General features: G+C 40.8%; 1 protein-coding gene across 1 annotated transcript; it reads right to left on the bottom strand.

Annotated features, from left to right (window-relative positions):
* Positions 1-6,696: 6,696 nt before the first annotated feature.
* On the bottom strand, positions 6,697-12,510 carry GLR5 (glutamate receptor 5). The gene is made up of 6 exons (XM_086242215.1): positions 11,743-12,510; positions 9,784-11,126; positions 9,258-9,535; positions 9,024-9,055; positions 7,924-8,330; positions 6,697-7,285 (listed from the first exon to the last, which is right to left on the bottom strand). Exons 1-6 carry the CDS (start codon positions 11,996-11,998, stop codon positions 6,872-6,874), a joined length of 2,730 nt encoding a protein of 909 aa, XP_086098341.1. The 5' UTR covers positions 11,999-12,510; the 3' UTR covers positions 6,697-6,871.
* Between the last annotated feature and the right edge of the window lie 5,834 nt (positions 12,511-18,344).

Raw genomic sequence — 18,344 nt, 5'->3', positions numbered from 1 at the left:
TCTTGAAAGGCCTGCTCGCATTGGGGGGTCCATTCTATGCTCTTCCCTGCTCCCCTTAAGGCTTTGAAGAAAGGGAGGCACCGGTCAGTAGATTTTGAGATGAACCGGTTCAGGGCGGCAACTCTTCCAGTCAGACTCTGGATTTCCTTGCGTGTCCTTGGGGACTTCATGTTGATCAAAGCCTGGATCTTCTCCGGATTGGCTTCAATCCCCCGTTGGCTGACCAGGTAGCCCAGGAACTTTCCTGACCGAACCCCAAAGACACATTTGGCTGGGTTCAGCCGCATCTGATACTCCTTCAGGACTCCGAACATGTCTGAGAGGTCCTTGACGTGATCGTCCGCCTTGATGCTCTTGACCAGCATGTCATCCACGTAAACCTCTACGGATTTGCCGATGGAAGATCTGAACATGTGGTTGACCAGCCTTTGATAGGTGGCTCCGGCGTTTTTGAGGCCGAAGGGCATGACCTTGTAGCAATACATGCCGCGATCAGTTATGAAAGATGTGCCTTCCTGGTCGGACTTGTGCATCAGGATCTGGTTGTATCCAGAGTAGGCGTCCATGAAACTGAGGAGCTGATGTCCTGCTGTTGCATCGACGAGCTGATCTATTCTGGGCAAGGGAAAACTATCCTTGGGACAAGCCCTGTTCAGATCGGTGAAGTCCACGCACATCCTCCACTTCCCGTTGTTCTTTTTCACCATGACCACGTTGGCAAGCCAATCGGGGTAGTTGACCTCCCGGATGAATCCGTTGTTTTGCAATTTGGTTACCTCTTCAGCCATGGCAGCGTATCGGACCGGATCGTATGACCTCCTCTTCTGACGGACCGGTTTGCATCCCGGATCGGTGTTCAGCCTGTGGGTGATCACGTCAGACGATATGCCTGGCATGTCATCGTAAGACCAGGCGAACACTTCCGCATTGGCACGGAGGAAGTTAATGATGGCAGAACGTTGCTCGGGGCTGATCTGAGTCCCCACTCGGACGAGCCGATCCGGTGTCTCGGCCGAGATCGGCACTTCTTCCCAGGCCTCGGCGGGAAGGGGCCGAGATTCTGGGTTCGGCTCGGAAGTGAAATCGAACGTCTCCGCCCTCGGCCACCTGCCCGAATCAGCGATGGAGTCGAGTTCCTGTGAGTTCGGCAGCTGACCCTTCTGCTTGATCGAAGCGGCGTAGCAAGACCGAGCCGAGCACTGGTCTCCCTGAATGACGATGCAGTCGTCGCCCACCGGACACTTGATAAGGAGGTTGGCGTAATGGACGATGCAGTCAAGGTCGACCAGAGCCGGTCTGCCCAGAATGATGTTGTAGGCTGACGGCCGCTTGACGACAATGAAGTACGTCATACAGGTCTTCTTGATCGGTCCCTTCCCGAGCGAAAGGGGAAGGTAAATGTGTCCGAGGGGCTGAACCACTTCTCCCCCGAATCTGACCAAGGCAGGTGTATCGGTCTCCAGCTTATCCTCGCCGATGCCCATCTGCGCGAACGCAGAGTGGTAGAGGATGTTGACTGAGCTCCCTCCATCGATGAAGGAGCGCGCAATGGTAGTCCCGGCCACCTCAGCCACTATGACGACCGGATCATAGTGGGGGAAGATGATCTCGTTTGCCTCGTTCGACTCAAAGGTGACCGGCGCCCAGTCCTTCCGCTGTCTTTTGGAAGTGCTGGGCTGACCTGCCTGGATCGACAGGGACTCGTGAGCTTGAGCCGCCTGTCTGACATACTCCTTCTGGGATCGGTTCGAGCTTCCCACGAAGGTTGGCCCTCCGCCGATCGATCCGATTGCAGCATCCTGGACCTCGATGGTGTTGGTGGGCTTCTTCAGCGCGGCCTTGGGTACTCTAGGCCCGCCGGCCAGGAATTGGTTGATCTTACCCGCCCGGGCAAGAGTCTCAATTCCGTCGCGGAGGGCGTAGCAATCACCCGTGACGTGGCCGTGATTGGAGTGGTACTTGCAGAAGACGCCCTCCTTGATTTTGTCTGGGGGTGGTCCCTTGATCTCCCTTGCAACTGGGAGTTGGTCCTTGACCTTGGAGTAGATTGTCTCCAGACCGGCATTGAGGGGAGTGTACTCCGTGTACTGGACAAACTTGGGTCCCTTACCCAGAAGTTGGCGTGGCTCCTCGGTCCTGGTCTTCTTGGATTGGACCTGGGGTTTGGGACTTGCAACCTCTCCCTCCTTTCTCTTGGTCGAGGTCGACTTGGGATTCAGGGCCTCCACCTGAGCATCTCATTCCTCAGCCCGCGCCCACTTAGTGGCTTCGGCAGAAAGCTCATCGTAAGTGGAGGGAGGATTCCTCATTAGGTGGGAGCGGAGTCCCCCAGCATGCAGACCTTGCATGAGGGCATTCTTTGCTGACCTATCGTCGCAATCGTCGCACTTCGTATACTCGATGTTGAAGCGGATCAGATAGGCCTTGAGGCTCTCCCCTTCTTGCTGCTTAACGAGCGACATATCGTTCAAGTTGTAGAGTCGTTCGGATACAACCCGATATCTCGCCAGGAAGGCCCTTCGGAGGTCAGAGAATGAATCGATGGAATTCGGTTGGAGAGTTCGGAACCATCCCCGAGCCGAGCCCTTCAAGGTCGAAGGGAAGATTCTGCACTTCGTGGCTTCAGATGCCTGGCGAGCCTCCATGGCGTATCTGAAGCTGTCAAGATGGTCGTAGGGATCCTTGGTCCCATCGTATTGATCCATCTTGGGGGGTTTGGTGTCGCGGGAGACCTCAGCATCCAGGATTCTGCTGGTGTACGGGAGGGGGAGTTCCTCTCCGTGGTCGGTCCTACCTGTGTACCCCCTGGAGACCTCGACGTGGCCGAGCCGATCGTGGACGCTCCGGATTTGGTCCTGGACCAGAGTCCGGACAAGATTTTCCACGTCGGGCGGGGTCGGCTCGGCCGCATTTTCCCCCGAGCATTCGGCCTGGTTACCGAGTCTCTCACTCATCGGCTGGCGAGTGATCCTCTCGCTGACCGGTCGTCGATCCGACATGATCATAGTCGATCCCAGTCGGTCGCTCACCGATCGCCTCCCTGAGTGAGCTCCTGATGGGGAAGGATTCTGACTGATGATGGGGCCGAGCCTATCCCCAATCGGGACCCTGGTTTCAGCCGAACCGACTGGACTGTTGGTCCCCAACCTTGATTGGGCCGGGGGTCGCCGGTTTGTATTCGGGTCGGCACGGTCTCCGTCCGAATTCCTGAGGACACGTTTCCCGAAAGCCGCCTGTTTTCGTTGAAGAAGACGGTGGGCGTTCAGGCACTCGGCCTGTTCAGCCGGGGGCATGTCCTCGAAGCCCGGGAAGACGTGATCCGAGTCCTGCCGATCGGTCTGGTCGTTCGGCTCAGCAGGGGTGCTTTGCCGAGAAGGAGATGGTGAAAGGACCTCCTGCTCGGTTCGGGTTCGGCGCGATCGGAAACCCGATCCCCCGCTGTTCTCGAGCTGAGCACGATGGCGTGCAAGTTCGCCGGCCAGCTCGGCCTGTTTTGCAAGCAGCTCATTATTCTGCTTCAGGAGTGCATTCTCTGCGGCTAGATGTCGCCGGCTCTCCTTGAGGAGTTTATGAGCAGCTCGGATTTTCGAGGGACCTTTGGACTTTGATGTCCTGGGGAGTTGTGCTCCCCTCGTTTTCTCAGGCGTCTCAGGCTGATGTTGTTCATCATTCTGAGATGTTCCTGAGGAAGAGCTGGTGTCCCGAAAGATGGTAGTCATGATGACTCGCGTGAAGGAAGAGCTTAGCGCTTGCGGTGATGAACACAACGGCTGAAGTCACTTCCCACAGACGGCGCCAATCTGTTGATGCAAATTCTCGTAAGGTAGATGCAACAACTTAGATAAGCTGATCTGGCTGATCAGGTGCTTTGCTGGATGATGAAGTGGATGCTGGTTGAGATCTTCCTGCAAGAGAAACAAGGTCAAGGGAGATGGACCGGTGTGGTACCAGCCAAACACGCTCCGATGATGAAGTCAGTGGTGGTGTTTGATGGTGGATGAGGAAGAACAAAGGAAGAACTTGGGAGAATGGGAAGAACAAGGCAAATGTTCTGGGCTATTCTCAGCAAGTTGGGTATGCTCTTGGGAGAGTGGAAATTTTTGTATAAGTGTTTTTTGTGTGGTTGCGTAGTCCTTGTTTTTGCACATATGACTTGATATATATAAGCAAAGGAAACCTTAATGAGTAAGATACCTGCATGTGAATGAATGGTTGCCAGAGACCCACGTACCTGGTCAGACCTAGTTGCATGCTCAGCTGCCTGCTTCTTCAGCATTCAATGCTGCATTGAATGCTCCATTAAATGCAAGGCTGGAAGGTTCAGGCAGACTGCTCCAGTAGTCATGAATGCAAGCCTGATATCCCCTCTGTCAGAAGATTTGTGTCAGGTGCATTTAAGTGTGGCGGTTCGTCCCAGCATGATCTTCCCGGGAATGGCGGCGGAGAGCCGAGCCGAGCCGATATAAGAACATGTTCTTACGTGTAGACATAAAGTCCATGTGTGATCGGATCGGGCATGGGATTCAAGACCGAGCCGATCCAGTAGACTGGGGTCCTTCCGAGCCCTAACTGGTCGACGCCAGAACTCGAAAAGAGACCGTGCCCTGTTCCGAGCCGAGCCGAACCGGAATGACCGTGGTGAGATGGACACTCGATCCATTGAAAGATCATCGGTTCGGCTCGGACCGAACATGGTGGGCCCGGCATGGGAATTCGGTTTGAGCTGGCAGAGGAGATGCTGACCAGTGATGATGTGGAGGTCAAAATTTGACCATAGAAAGTCAACTCCGAGGTGGGTGTTGACCAGCCACGTGTCGAGCCGTGATTGGCTGTTCGGATTGATGTGGATTTTCCCACAAACAGTTAGCTTTTAAGTAAGGCAGTCAATGACTGAGTCAATGCCATTGCCATTGCCATACTATTTTGTCATCGAATAAGGAATCTTCTTATTCCAGTTCGAGGGGACCTGAGCAAAGTTACTGTCTATTCACATGGGGTGTACCAAAAGTTTATCAGCCATTAATATTGCCCAGCAAAATAAAATTGGATAATGTTATATTGTTATACATTTTTTTTTTTTCATTCTTTTATGAAGGTAGTAGGACAAAAATGAGTTTGGACCCAGAATAATTGGCAATTGGATAAATTTAAAAATTGATTGCTTAAGACAAAATCTCTCTTTGAGTTACTTTGTGGTTGTTAGCCATGGCAAATATAAGAGAATTCTTATTCTCCAAAGTTTGGAAGTTGATCACACTTGCGACTTGGCTAGTTGGCTACAGTGCCACCTCCACTCAGAGCAGTTGATTAGACTAATATCATGACAGAAAAAGAAATATAGAATATTGGACTGGAAAGTGGATATTGTGACCCCCCCACCTATTAGCTTCATTTTGAGGGTATTCTTCTTCTATTCCATTCCACACCTCAATTATAGTTATAAAAGAAACCAAAATATCTGTAACGAAGGCCTCCTCTAAAGGCACAACCTTCAGCAAAGCAATCAAATTAAGATGAAGAAACCAGAAACGAAAGCACTCATAAAAAGAACTAATTTAAAAAATCTGTCTTTTTAGACAGACATCTTTGAAGGAAAGGAACCCAATGTGTTCCATGTACACACACCCTTTTTCTTTTTCTTTTTGTTCCAGCTATTATACTGTAGACACGACTCTTGGCCATACTTTTGGATCCATTTTCTAAGTGGGCAATGTCACCTCCAGGTGCAACAAAATATCTGAGAGCTCCCACCTATAAAAGGGCCAAACAAGTCCTGTTCTTAGGTCGGTTTTTAACTTTTTACCCACGGAGAGACGAACAAATGGCAAAACAACATCACTTGCAAATTTGCAATTACCCAAACCACTTTCATTGGTTTAATTGCTATGCCAAGCCACTTGTGTGATTGATACCTTGTCACTGTTGCCAGATAGTTTCCAGGGCCAAAAGTAGATTCTCCAGACAGTGCCACTTTATCACGGGACACACGAGGTATGAGCTAGAGGAGGGAAAAGGACCTTCTTAAGCCATCAATCCACAGATATCCTTCTGTTTCTTCATTGTTAACACACCAAAGAATTACTAACGCTTGGCTGTTTTACCAAGGAACCAATTCTGCACACATAATTTATATAACCAGTATATGACTCGTAGATATTGAAACTCTCATGGACCGGTAATATCTAATAGATTTACGAAAACTTAAAATTCAATTCATTTTATGAGTCTTTTTTAAACAAAAATCGATAGTAATTTAAAGTTTTTAATTAAGTCCTTTTATTTTTCTTCTTTGACGGCTTTATATTATGTTTTAATTCTAAGATTTTGGACGAATTTGACATATTTATGTTATGTTTTAACTCCGAAATTTTTGGCAGAATTTTGGGCTCTGTAAAAAATTTCAGAGTTAAAACTTAACATACAGCCTCTACAAAACTCACTCAACACTCTAGGAGGAGAAATATCCTTCGAATAAAGGAAAATACACTTCAAATTGAGAAAAGACTTTATTATGAATTAAATAATTTTCTTATAAATTTTAAAACACTCTTAATCTTTATTTAAAAATTATTTTTCTAAATGACCTAAACCTAATTATCTCTAGATTTATACACCCCCAAAAAAATTTTATTCAGATTTCATGCCATGATGCCATTTTGGTCATTGAGAAAAGTATTTTTCAACGGAGCATTAAGGGAAGAAGGTATATATATATGCTCTACGAGTTTGTTTGTCATAGACTACATGATCAAATAACAAAAAAATAATAATAATAAATAAAACTACTCTGTTAACTATCAGAATACTCAAATTGGACTAACATAAATAAGCTAATTCTTTCTAGCGCTTTGCAAACATATCTAGATACTGATCAGCTGACCTGACCTTGAGCATTGTCACGCTGAAACATTCTCTTGATAGCTTCTTCCTTCTCATCAATGAAGTCAACAAAGTTATGTATGACCTGAGAATATCGGGTGCTCCATGAGCTTGATGATAAAGGAGAGGGAGGGTTTGCTTGCTGTTTTTTGTACCGGACAAATTGGTGAACCATTTTTAGCAGAAACAGTACAAATGCAGTGACAGTGAAGGCGCCACATAATAGATATAGACCCCAGAAGCTAATCAAGTGGAGTTGGGCAGGCTCAGAGCCCTTAATCTTCTCACCAGGACAACCCATCTTACAAAACCATTTCTCATGGATCTTCTGAAGCTCTCCACTCTCAGAAAGTTTCAAGATTGCAGTGGACATGTCAACAGCAAGGGGAGAATCTCTTTGAAACGCCTAATTCATATTTGCAAATAAAATGAATCAGAAAAGGCCAAAAAGAATCATCAGTAGATGAGATTTCATAAACAATAATCATCTTAAATTTCATGATCTTAGTTGAAATTTGCAACCATCTTGTCTTCAGGTAAGCAATCATGTCTTACTCATGATAAAGATGCACCAAAAAATCATGAATTCCAAGGGCACAATTTAGAAACTTTGGAAGTGTTTGGTTCATTGGAGTGATCCTTAGAATGGAAGGGAATGCCCATGCTCCCAAAATTATGGATAATACCACTTATATTCCTTACCAATTTCCAATTATTCCTACTTTACCATATAACTCTCTACATTCCTTTATTTATTTATTTTTAATTCCATTCCATTTCAATATTCATTCCAGAAATCTCTCCCACCAATGATGTGATGATTTACGCTATGTGAAGTGTAAACCTACATCACAAATGTTCAAACTATATCAGAGATACTCTATTTTAGAGTATACAGCATAGATATAGATGTAAAGAACTCTGGTCCAAAATTGAAATAAAGAAATGTAATATTTAATGTAAGAGAGCATGTGCATTTGCAGTTAATGGTATTCTCGAAAATATCAAGCATGTATGCACACATCTATAGACAGAGATACTTACAAATCCCCATCCACTCCTGGTAAATGTTTGCCCAATAATCCCAAAATCCGATGGCTTTGAAAGAAATAATTCAACATAAGTTAGCTCATCTATAATAGCTGCCACCCCTCCATCATTTGGCCCTTGTCGCAGTGCTCTTTCATACTCCTGTGGGGAGCCTAGAGGAACAAGTCTTGACCTAGGAATGTAGAGACTTTCAGTCAGATAGTTATAAGCAAATGACCCTACTTGGTACCCTATAGGCCAATTGCTTGCAATCAAGCTATCAATTCCAGTGATGGGTGATGAAAGCTGCTGAACCGTAAGGATTGAAGTCAAGTTTGCAGTATAGCTTGATGTGATCACCATCAATAGGAAAAGCCATACCACCATCACCATCCGCCCAAGTGGGCTCACAGTATCTTCTTCTGTGATTGATGAAAAAGTAAATACTTTACTAAAATGTGATGTGGATCCTAAAATTGCTATAAATCAATATCATAATCCAAGTGATGGTAGAATAGAAACACTGCAGACTAATTTTCTTCATTCTTTCAATACGAATATAAACTTATCAGAAGAGATCACATACTGTTAAAATATTCATAAACAATATGTAACAGGAAAACTGGTAATCTAATAGAAGTGAGCTTAAGAAAGAACATGCAAATTTTAGGATTCATGTTTCTAATAAGTGAGAACATTCCATGTTGTGCAAGAAGATGATTTGTGCCAAGTCATCTGTGGAAAGGAACTTTATATTATAGCAATATAAATGAAACATTAATATTGTGCAAAGTTGAAACTTCCAAAATAACTCAAAAAAGGATACATTTTAGATAAGGAAATGATAACATCATGTGGCACTTTGGAACAGCAACAGTTGATATAGTTTGTTAGTTTACTGAGTGGCATGGGAACTTGATAAGAAAGCACAGGGTGCTCTGTTTATTTTCAGTGTGGAGCAAGACTCCAGCTTCTGGCTTCAGATAGACAATATATCAGACAACACTATCACCTTACACCCACTTCATGATTAATTTATTGATCTTAGATATGTAGCCTTAAGAAACAAGAGAAAACTAAGAAATATCAGATTGCAAAGCCAAACATTTGCTTACGATTTTTCTTGAAAAGTGTTGAGAAGATGAACCTGCAATATGAAACAGTTGAATGATGTCAGAACCTGGTCTCCCATGTAAAAGTGGTTCTTTAATTGCAACATTAAACTGTTTAGTGAAGAGAAATAGCATAATAATAATTATGTTGCGGTAATGATAACACACTCAATATATTAATTTTCATTTTTCAGGAAGAATAGTAACGGACTTCATTTAAACATACAGAAGGCTTACAGAAGCATTGTAACCATCTGCCTCTTAGGGGGACCTCGAAAATCATTGTTGACTCGATGCTCGAGAATCCATATAACCACGGCAACCATCACAAAAGAAGCTGCAGTGACACACCACATCTCCCATGTAAATGGTTTGAGAAACACCCAAGCATTTGACTTTGAATTGATAATGGGTGCCACTATCACTAGCCCAGTGGTAGCATAGGGCTGAGAAAAATCCACAATCCTTGTTCGGTTTTTCACAATTGCAATGTCCCCGACAGCAGCATCAAATACCTGTCACAAATTTTCAATTAGAAGGAAGGTGTTAGATCAAATGGATGAGATAGTTATTATGGTCATGTCATCCATCTTAGTTTTTCACTTCATACTTGACATGTAGATTCTTTTGGGCTATCTACGCATGTTAACTGATACTTACATCATGTTTCCATGTATTGGTAGGTTGTCTCACCCCAAAAACCAGAGCCACATTTTAACATTCTTTGAATATATCAATTCTAAAACCTGTAAAGTTAACTTACGTTTTCTGCAACCATCTTCACAAGTTCATCATAACTGGGATTGAACTGACCATCCCCAAAAGGTTCAAATCTGTAAGGAATATCATATGGGACTAACTTTCGTGCTTCAACGAACACGTCAATACAGTATCCTTGGATTTCATGGCTGTTGTTCACTTCCGTAACAAATTCAACAAAACTTGCTCTTTTTGGCACTCCAATTATCAATGGTCTTTCATTATCTGCAATCACCCAACCACGTGGCCTTTCTGTACTTCCACCTGGCCATTTAACATTTTCAAGCTTCTGATCCAGTGGGGAATAGCTACTTCCCCTTTTAAGAGTTTCTGGAGGGGAAACTGAAAAACCTGAATAATCAGTCCAAAAACCAACTGTACGAATTGCCATCTTGTTAATATTAATGACATCATAACCACCTTTTACAATGTTTCTGTCTTGATCAAATTGAACATGACCAGTCAAACCACTCATATTTGTCTCCAATAACTTCCTACGAAGAAGAGATCCACCATCAAAGACCTTAAGCTTCCCTAACTGAATTTGAGATGGTTTCATATCATGTAATGTATCAATCAAAGAGAATGATATATTTTCGTATTCATTTATAAAATTTTCAATGGAATGTGCAACTGCCCAAACTGTATCATAAGCATAAAGGCCATAGACATTCAACTCAGAACTTGCTAAACCTTCTTGCTGCATTTTTCTCCACCTAGACTTAAATGCACGCTTTCGATTGGACTGTGGGGTATGTTGACGAAGTGCAACTACACCTTCAAGGAGAGTGAGTGAAGTTCGATTCATTGGAGAGAATGAGTCTATGGTAGTAGAAAGCCAATCTGTTGCAAACCACACATAATTGCTGGTCATCATTTGAAGTTCTTTGGCGATGGTAAAGATTCTCAACCTGGGGTCAGGATCAACATGAACAACATAGACGCGAGGGCCAAGCAATTTCGATTTATGGAGCAAATCTGTGATGTCACTTATATTAAAATGGATAGGCAAAGCCAACTTATAGGCAATTCTTGACATTTTTTTCTCCAGTTCATCACCTAACGCAGATATTCCATTCCTCCCATAATTGTCATCCACATAGATGGCAATGACCTCTTTCCACCCATAGAACTCAATTAAATCAGCCATAGCAGCCATTTGGTAGGCATCACTTTGTGTAGTTCGCAGAAAAAAGGGGAATTGGAGAGCAGACAGAGTTGGATCAGAGGCAGCATATGAGATAAGAGGTACTTGGAGACCATTAGCAATTTCAGAGATCATATGAGCTATTGCAGAGGACTGTGGGCCAACTATGGCCACTACATTTTTGTCAAGTACCTGAAAAGCTGCTCCCACAAAGTGAGCTATTAAGATAATGTCGATTTTATCAACTGCAATCTGAATTTAGAAGTATAATTCAAACTTCTTAGGAAAGGAAAAGAAGTATAGAATATTATCATGTAATATGGAGATATACAGTGTGGCAGAAATATATGACATTGAAAATGGACATGAAAGGGCTTATAATGGTGAAAAACTTTAATCAGTCAGATGCAGTGCCATCTTAAAATTGGAGATGAACAAAGTTCAACTTCAAAGCCAATAATCAAAGAAGAGGTGAGAAAATCAGTAACAAATTTCCACATTTTGATGGAACTACAATTCTGCAACTATGAGAGGTTTCTACATAATATGGAGTCTTCAGCAAACTGAGATGAACTTCAAATAGGAAATTGGAAATCGAAATGTATGCTTGAGTGCTTGACAAACTTCAATAAATAAATACGGAATATATTATATAATCGCCTAAAATCAGTTTATACAAATTGTTGATCAACTTATAATACACTACAACTGCTATAATTTCAAATTTCACCCAAGAAAAGGACAACCACAAGTGCTATAAAAGTAACAAGATATGATATTCACATACAGAAAGAAGAATGCTAAACAGCAAGGTACCTTCAACGGATCCCAAGAACACACTACAATTTGCATCCTCCATAAACAACCTCAGGTCTATCCCATTGAGTATTCTTGGATCTGCGTTGACATCAGAGACTGCTGCTTCCATGGCTGTCTTTGCAACTCTACCAATAACAGAGTTGAAAGTAAAAATTGCTCCAATGTTCACTACAGAAGGCCTTTGGCAGTAGAAAGAGCCAGTGAAGAATACCCATATGAGAATATGCAGTGGCAAAACCACAGTATGTCTCATATTTGAACAAGCTTCCAATTCCTCACAATAAAGACTCAAACTTTGCCTAAAACCTCTGCGTCATATGCTTCATGTACCCAGTGAAAATGGCTGTGAAAGCATGAACTCATGGGTATTCAATTAGTTTAGGATAAAGATGAAAACTTTAGAAGTGGGCTTCATGAGGATGAGGAGAATAACTGGTGACCCCAGTTGAGAATCAAACTTTGTTTGAGGATAACGCTCATGGATGAATTCAACAAGCTGAAAAAAATTCCAACTTTCCAAAGACAACACTACAACAGTGAAGCCAAGCAGAGCTCACAACTGTTGAAGGACTCTCTGGTGGGTTTGCTGAGAAAATCAATCAGTACACTTGAAATGGGGAATTCCAAAAGAAGGAAGATTTGTGGTGTTTAAATAATTGAATTTGGAATTTTGGATCTGTCGACCTTTACGTTCCACTTTATGAAAACGAGAATAACACTTTGAAAGGGAGTGATTCTGGGTCCACTTTGCATTGTCATACCCTCAGGTTGCTTTTTTTCTTATTTTCTTGAGTTATGTTTTGCCGGGAGCGGCTCTATTGCGGATGGAAAAATTTGCGGATGAATAAGGGTGTAAAATTTTAGCCGTTAGATCTAATGAATGGCTTAGATTAAAAAATAAAAAAATATATTTTTTATTACTTTTTCCCCTTCACCCGTGACCCTCCTTTCTCTTTCTAAACCAATCGCCTCAGCGTCGATCGGCCGTTCTCCGGCGAATTAAGTCGGCAGACCACTGGGTTTTCTTCCCCAAGCCACAGTGAATCCATTGGGGCCCTCAGCTTGTTCATCCGATCAACGGCGAGGGAAAATCAAGGGTTTTTTCGGCAGCGTTGACTTCTTTGCGGCGGTGTCTCGACCATCAACCACCCCAGACGTCGAGAGAGAGAGAAGGAGGGACGCCGGAGAAAATCAAAATCAGAGAAAGAGGGTGAGGTCGCGAGAAGAAGAAGAAGAAGAAAAAAAAAAGAAAGAGAAAAGGGCTGCTGTCGCGAGAAGAAGAAGAAAGAGAAAGGCGCCGGAGAAAATGAAAATCAGAGAGAGAGGGTGAGGTCGCGAGAAGAAGAAGAAGAAGAAGAAAAAAAAAAAGAAAGAGAAAAGGGCTGATGTCGCGAGAAGAAGAAGAAAGAGAAAGGGAGGGGGTGAAGGGGAAAAAAAGTAATAAAAAAGTAATTTTTTTTATTTTTTAATCTAAGCCATTCATTAGATCTAACGGCTAAAATTTTACACCCTTATTCATCCGCAAATTTTTCCATCCGCAATAGAGCCGCTCCCATGTTTTGCCATTAGTGTCTGGTGAGACTATGGCCCCGTTTGATATTACGGTGGGAAACTCAAAAATTGCTGTAGATGACAATTTTTAATCACCTACAGCAGTTTTGGTGTTTGGTAAAAAAATTAAAAATTGTTTTTTCTTACAATTCTTAACTCTCCACAACAAAAACAGAAAGCAGGTTTCTATGTGCTTTTAAAAACTGCAGTGAATCACAGCAACAATGAATATTTTATTTTACCCATAATATCCTCATTGATTTCTATATTTTTTAATTTGTTTATTTTAAATTAAAAAATATGTTCATTGTTAGTTATATTTTATATTGTGATAATTAATTATGATATTTTATTTGCACGATTAAAATTATAATATACCTAAAAAAATAATACATATACTTATTTAATAATGTTGTTCTTAGAAAAATTCATGCTAATAAAAATTTGTAGCCAAAAATTTAAAAAACAAGTAAAAAACATTTTATTTTTACCAAATAAATAAGTAAAAAACACTTTTAGCATCATGTCTATTTTAGTAATTATACACAGTCACAACACTTTTACATTAACATTTATCAAACACTTTGAAACTGTTTTTTGCACTCACAGCACTTTTGAAAACATACTTTACCAAACACTCAGCTGATTTACTTTACAGCTGATTTTACTTCACAGCTGTTTTACCTCACAGCTGTTTTTTCACACAGCAATACCAAACTGGCCCTATGTAGAGAGTCTTGCGTCTCCTCTGTTGTAGTAAGAAACGAAAGGGCGCTTGGGCTACAAGTCTACAACATTCTAGCTTGACTAGCCTTCTTTCAATAAAAATGTGGATAACAAAATCCTAATACATATATATATATATATATATTCTTCATATGATATATATTCTTAGGGCTAACAATGGGTCGAGGTCAAACATTACAAATAATCACTCAATCTGAACACAACCTATTTAATAAACAGGTCAAAAAACTTAAACCTAAACATGACCAATTTATTAAACGGGTGACACGACACGACCCATGTAACTCGTTTAATATCTAAAATGTGTATAAATATATACATTGGAAGAATAAGTTCACAAGAATTACTTAAGCTTCCTTGAGGTCCTGAGGTCGAACCCTATAATGTATTCCTTGCTACTAAAGTGCTTATATGTTTAATATTAAAACATGTTATACAACTAAACGGGTTATTTGGTCATATTCGGGTTATGTGAGTTGTTTGGCAGGTTGACCTGAATTTGACCCACACTCATTTATACCCGACCTAAACCCGCTAAATTCGAATCGTTATCGTGTCGTGTCTGAAATTGTCACCTCTAATCATTCTAAAGTTTCTCAAGTCGTTCCTGAGAGCATCTAAAGTCATTCCTTTGGGCATCTCAAGTCGTTCCTTGAGAATTTCAGTTCGTAACTCGAGAGATTTTAAATGTATATACCCTTGGTGCATTTCAAATTGTACCTAATGACATTCCAAGTTATGTTTTGATGGTTCCAGAGTCATACCCTAGATTTTCTCAAGTCGTTCATGAGGGCATTTGAAGTCATTCATTTGGGCATCCCAAGTCATTACTTGAGAATTTAAGTTCGTAACTTGAGAGATTTTAAATGTATATACCCTTGGTGCATTTCAAATTGTACCTAGTTACATTTCAAGTCATGTTTTGATGGTTCTCAAGTCATACCCTAGAGTTTCTCAGGTCGTGCCTGAGGGCATCTGAAGTCGTTCATTTGGTCATCCCAAGTCGTTCCTTGAGAATTTCAGTTCGTAACTCGAGAGATTTTAAATGTTTATACCCTAAGTACATTTCAAATTATACCTAGTGACAATCAAAGTCATGTTTTGACGGTTACCAAATCATACCCTAGAGTTTTTCAAGTCATACCCTCGAGTTTCTCAAGTCGTTGCTTAGAGCATCTCCAGTCATTCTTTAAGGCATCTCAAGTCGTTCGTTAAAAATTTTAATTCGTAACTCTAGGGATCTTAAATATTTATAACCTTGGTGCATTTCAAATTTTAAATATTGACATTTCAATTCATGTTTTGACATTTCAAAGTCTTACCTTAGAGTTTCTCAAGTCATTCCTTTGAGCATCTTAAGTTGTTTCTTGAGAATTTCAATTCGTAACTCGAGTAGTTTTAAATATTTATACTCTTGGTCCATTTCAAATTCTAAATATTGACATTTCAATTCATGTTTTGACGTTTCCAAAGTCATACCCTAAAATTTCTTAAGTTGTTCTTGAAGGCATCTGAAGTCGTTCCTATGGGCATCCCAAGTCGTTCTTTGAGAATTTTAGTTCGTAACTCGAGATATTTTAAATCTATATACCCTTGGTACATTTCAAATTGTACTTAATGACTTTCCAAGTCATGGTTTAATGGTTCCAAAGTCATACCCTAGAGTTTCTCAAGTCGTTCATTTGGGCATCCCAAGTCGTTCCTTAAAAATTTCAGTTCGTAATTCGAGAGATTTTAAATGTTTATACCCTAAGTGCATTTCAAATTGTACATAGTGACATTTCAAGTCATGTTTTGAAGGTTATCAAGTCATATCCTAGAGTTTCTCAAGTTGTTGCTTAGAGTATCTCCAGTCATTTTTTAAGGCATCCAAAGTCGTTCGTTAAAAATTTTAATTCGTAACTCGAGTGATTTTTAATATTTGTACCCTTGGTGCATTTCAAATTCTAAATATTGACATTCAAATTCATGTTTTGACGTTTCCAAAGTCATACCCTAAAGTTTCTCAAGTCGTTCATGAGGGCATCTGAAGTTGTTCCTTTGGGTATCCCAAGTCGTTCCTTGAAAATTTTAATTTGTAACTCGAGGGATTTTAAATGTATATACCCTTGGTACATTTCAAATTATACCTAATGACATTTCAAGTCATGTTTTGATGGTTCCAAAGTCATACCCTAGAGTTTCTCAAGTCATTCTTGAGAGCATATGAAGTCGTTCCTTTGGACATCCCAAGTCGTTCATTGAGAATTTCAGTTCGTAACTCGAGGAATTTTAAATGTATATACCCTTGATGCATTTCAAATTATACCTAGTGACATTCCAAGTCATGTTTTGACGGTTCTCAAGTCATACCCTAGAGTTTCTAAAATCGTTCCTGAGGGCATCTGAAGTCGTTCTTTTGGGCATCCCAAGTCGTTGCTTGAGAATTTCAGTTTGTAACTCGAGGGATTTTAAATGTTTATACCCTAAGTGGATTCCAATTGTACCTAGTGGCATTCTAAGTCATGTTTTGACGGTTACTAAGTTATACTCTAGAGTTTCTCAAGTCGTTGCTTAGAGCATTTCCAATCGTTTTTTAAGGCATTTAAAGTCGTTCGTTAAAAATTTTAATTCGTAACTCGAGTGATTTTAAATATTTATACTCTTGGTGCATTTCAAATTCTAAATATTGACATTCTAATTCATGTTTTGACATTTCCAAAGTCATACCTTAGAGTTTCTCAAATCGTTCCAAAGGGCATCTGAAGTCGTTCCTTTGGGCATCCCAAGTCGTTTATTGAGAATTTTAGTTCGTAACTGGAGGGATTTTAAACGTATATACTCTTGGTGCATTTCAAATTGTACCTAATGACATTCCAAGTCATGTTTTGATGGTTCCGAAGTTATACCCTAGAGTTTCTCAAATCGTTGCTAAGGGCATATGTAGTCATTTTTTTGGGCATCTTAAATCATTCCTTGAGAATTTCAGTTCGTAACTCGAGGGATTTTAAATGTATATATCCTTGGTACATTTCAAATTGTACTTAATGACATTCCAAGTCATGTTTTAATGGTTCCGAAGTCATACCCTAGAGTTTCTCAAGTCGTTCCTAAGGGTATCTGAAATCGTTCCTTTGGGCATCTCAAGTCGTTCTTTGAGGATTTCAGTTCGTAACTCGATGGATTTTAAATGTATATACTCTTGGTGTATTTCAAATTATACCTAGTGACATTCCAAGTCATGTTTTGACGGTTTCCAAGTCATACCCTAGAATTTCTCAAGTCATTCCTAAGGGCATCTAAAGTCGTTCATTTGGGCATCCCAAGTCGTTCATTGAGAATTTCAGTTCGTAACTCGAGAGATTTTAAATGTTTATACCATAAATGCATTTCAAATTGTTCCTAGTGACATTTCAAGTTATGTTTTGATGGTTACCAAGTCATACCCTATAATTTCTCAAATTGTTGCTTAGAGCATCTCTAGTCGTTTTTTAAGTCATCTCATGTTGTTCATTAAAAATTATAATTCGTAACTTGAGAGATTTTAAATATTTATACCCTTGGTGCATTTCAAATTCTGAATATTGACATTACAATTCATGTTTCGACTTTTCTAAAGTCATATCCTAGAGTTTCTCAAGTCGTTCCTGAGGGCATCTAAAGTTGTTCCTTGAGAATGTCAATTCGTAATTCGAGAGATTTTAAATGTATATACCTTTGGTGCATTTCAAATTGTACCTAATGACATTCTAAGTCATGTTTTGATGGTTCCGAAGTTATACTCTAAAGTTTCTCAAGTCGTTTCTCAGGGCATCTGAAGTCGTTCCTTGAGAATTTCAGTTCGTAATTCGAGAGATTTTAAATGTTTATACCCTAAGTGCATTTCAAATTGTACCTAGTGACATTTAAAGTCATGTTTTGATAGTTACTAAGTCATACCCTAGAATTTTTCATGTTGTTGCTTAGAGTATCTTCAGTCGTTCTTTAAAGAATCTCAAGTTATTCGTTAAAAATGTTAATTCGTAAATCGAGAGATTTTAAATATTTAATCTCTTGGTGCATTTCCAATTCTAAATAATGACATTCTAATTCATGTTTTGACGTTTTCAAAGTTATACCCTAGAGTTTCTCAAGTTGTTCTTGAAAGTATCTGAAGTCGTTCTTTTGGGCATCATAAGTCGATCATTGAGAATCTACATCTACAAACAAAAATATGCATCTACAAGCAGCTGCATTTGCATGCACCAAGCGCTCGCCTTACCAAGCTCTCAGCATCTTGCCAAGCGCTCGGTAGTGTAGTTTTTATGCTCCGCATCTGTGTA

Source organism: Dryas octopetala, chromosome 4 (genome assembly GCF_963921425.1).
Source record: "Dryas octopetala chromosome 4, drDryOcto1.1, whole genome shotgun sequence".
Classification (NCBI taxonomy): Eukaryota; Viridiplantae; Streptophyta; class Magnoliopsida; order Rosales; family Rosaceae; genus Dryas; species Dryas octopetala.
The sequence above is the reverse complement of the archived record's forward strand: the minus strand, read 5'-3'. Positions and strand labels throughout refer to the sequence as shown.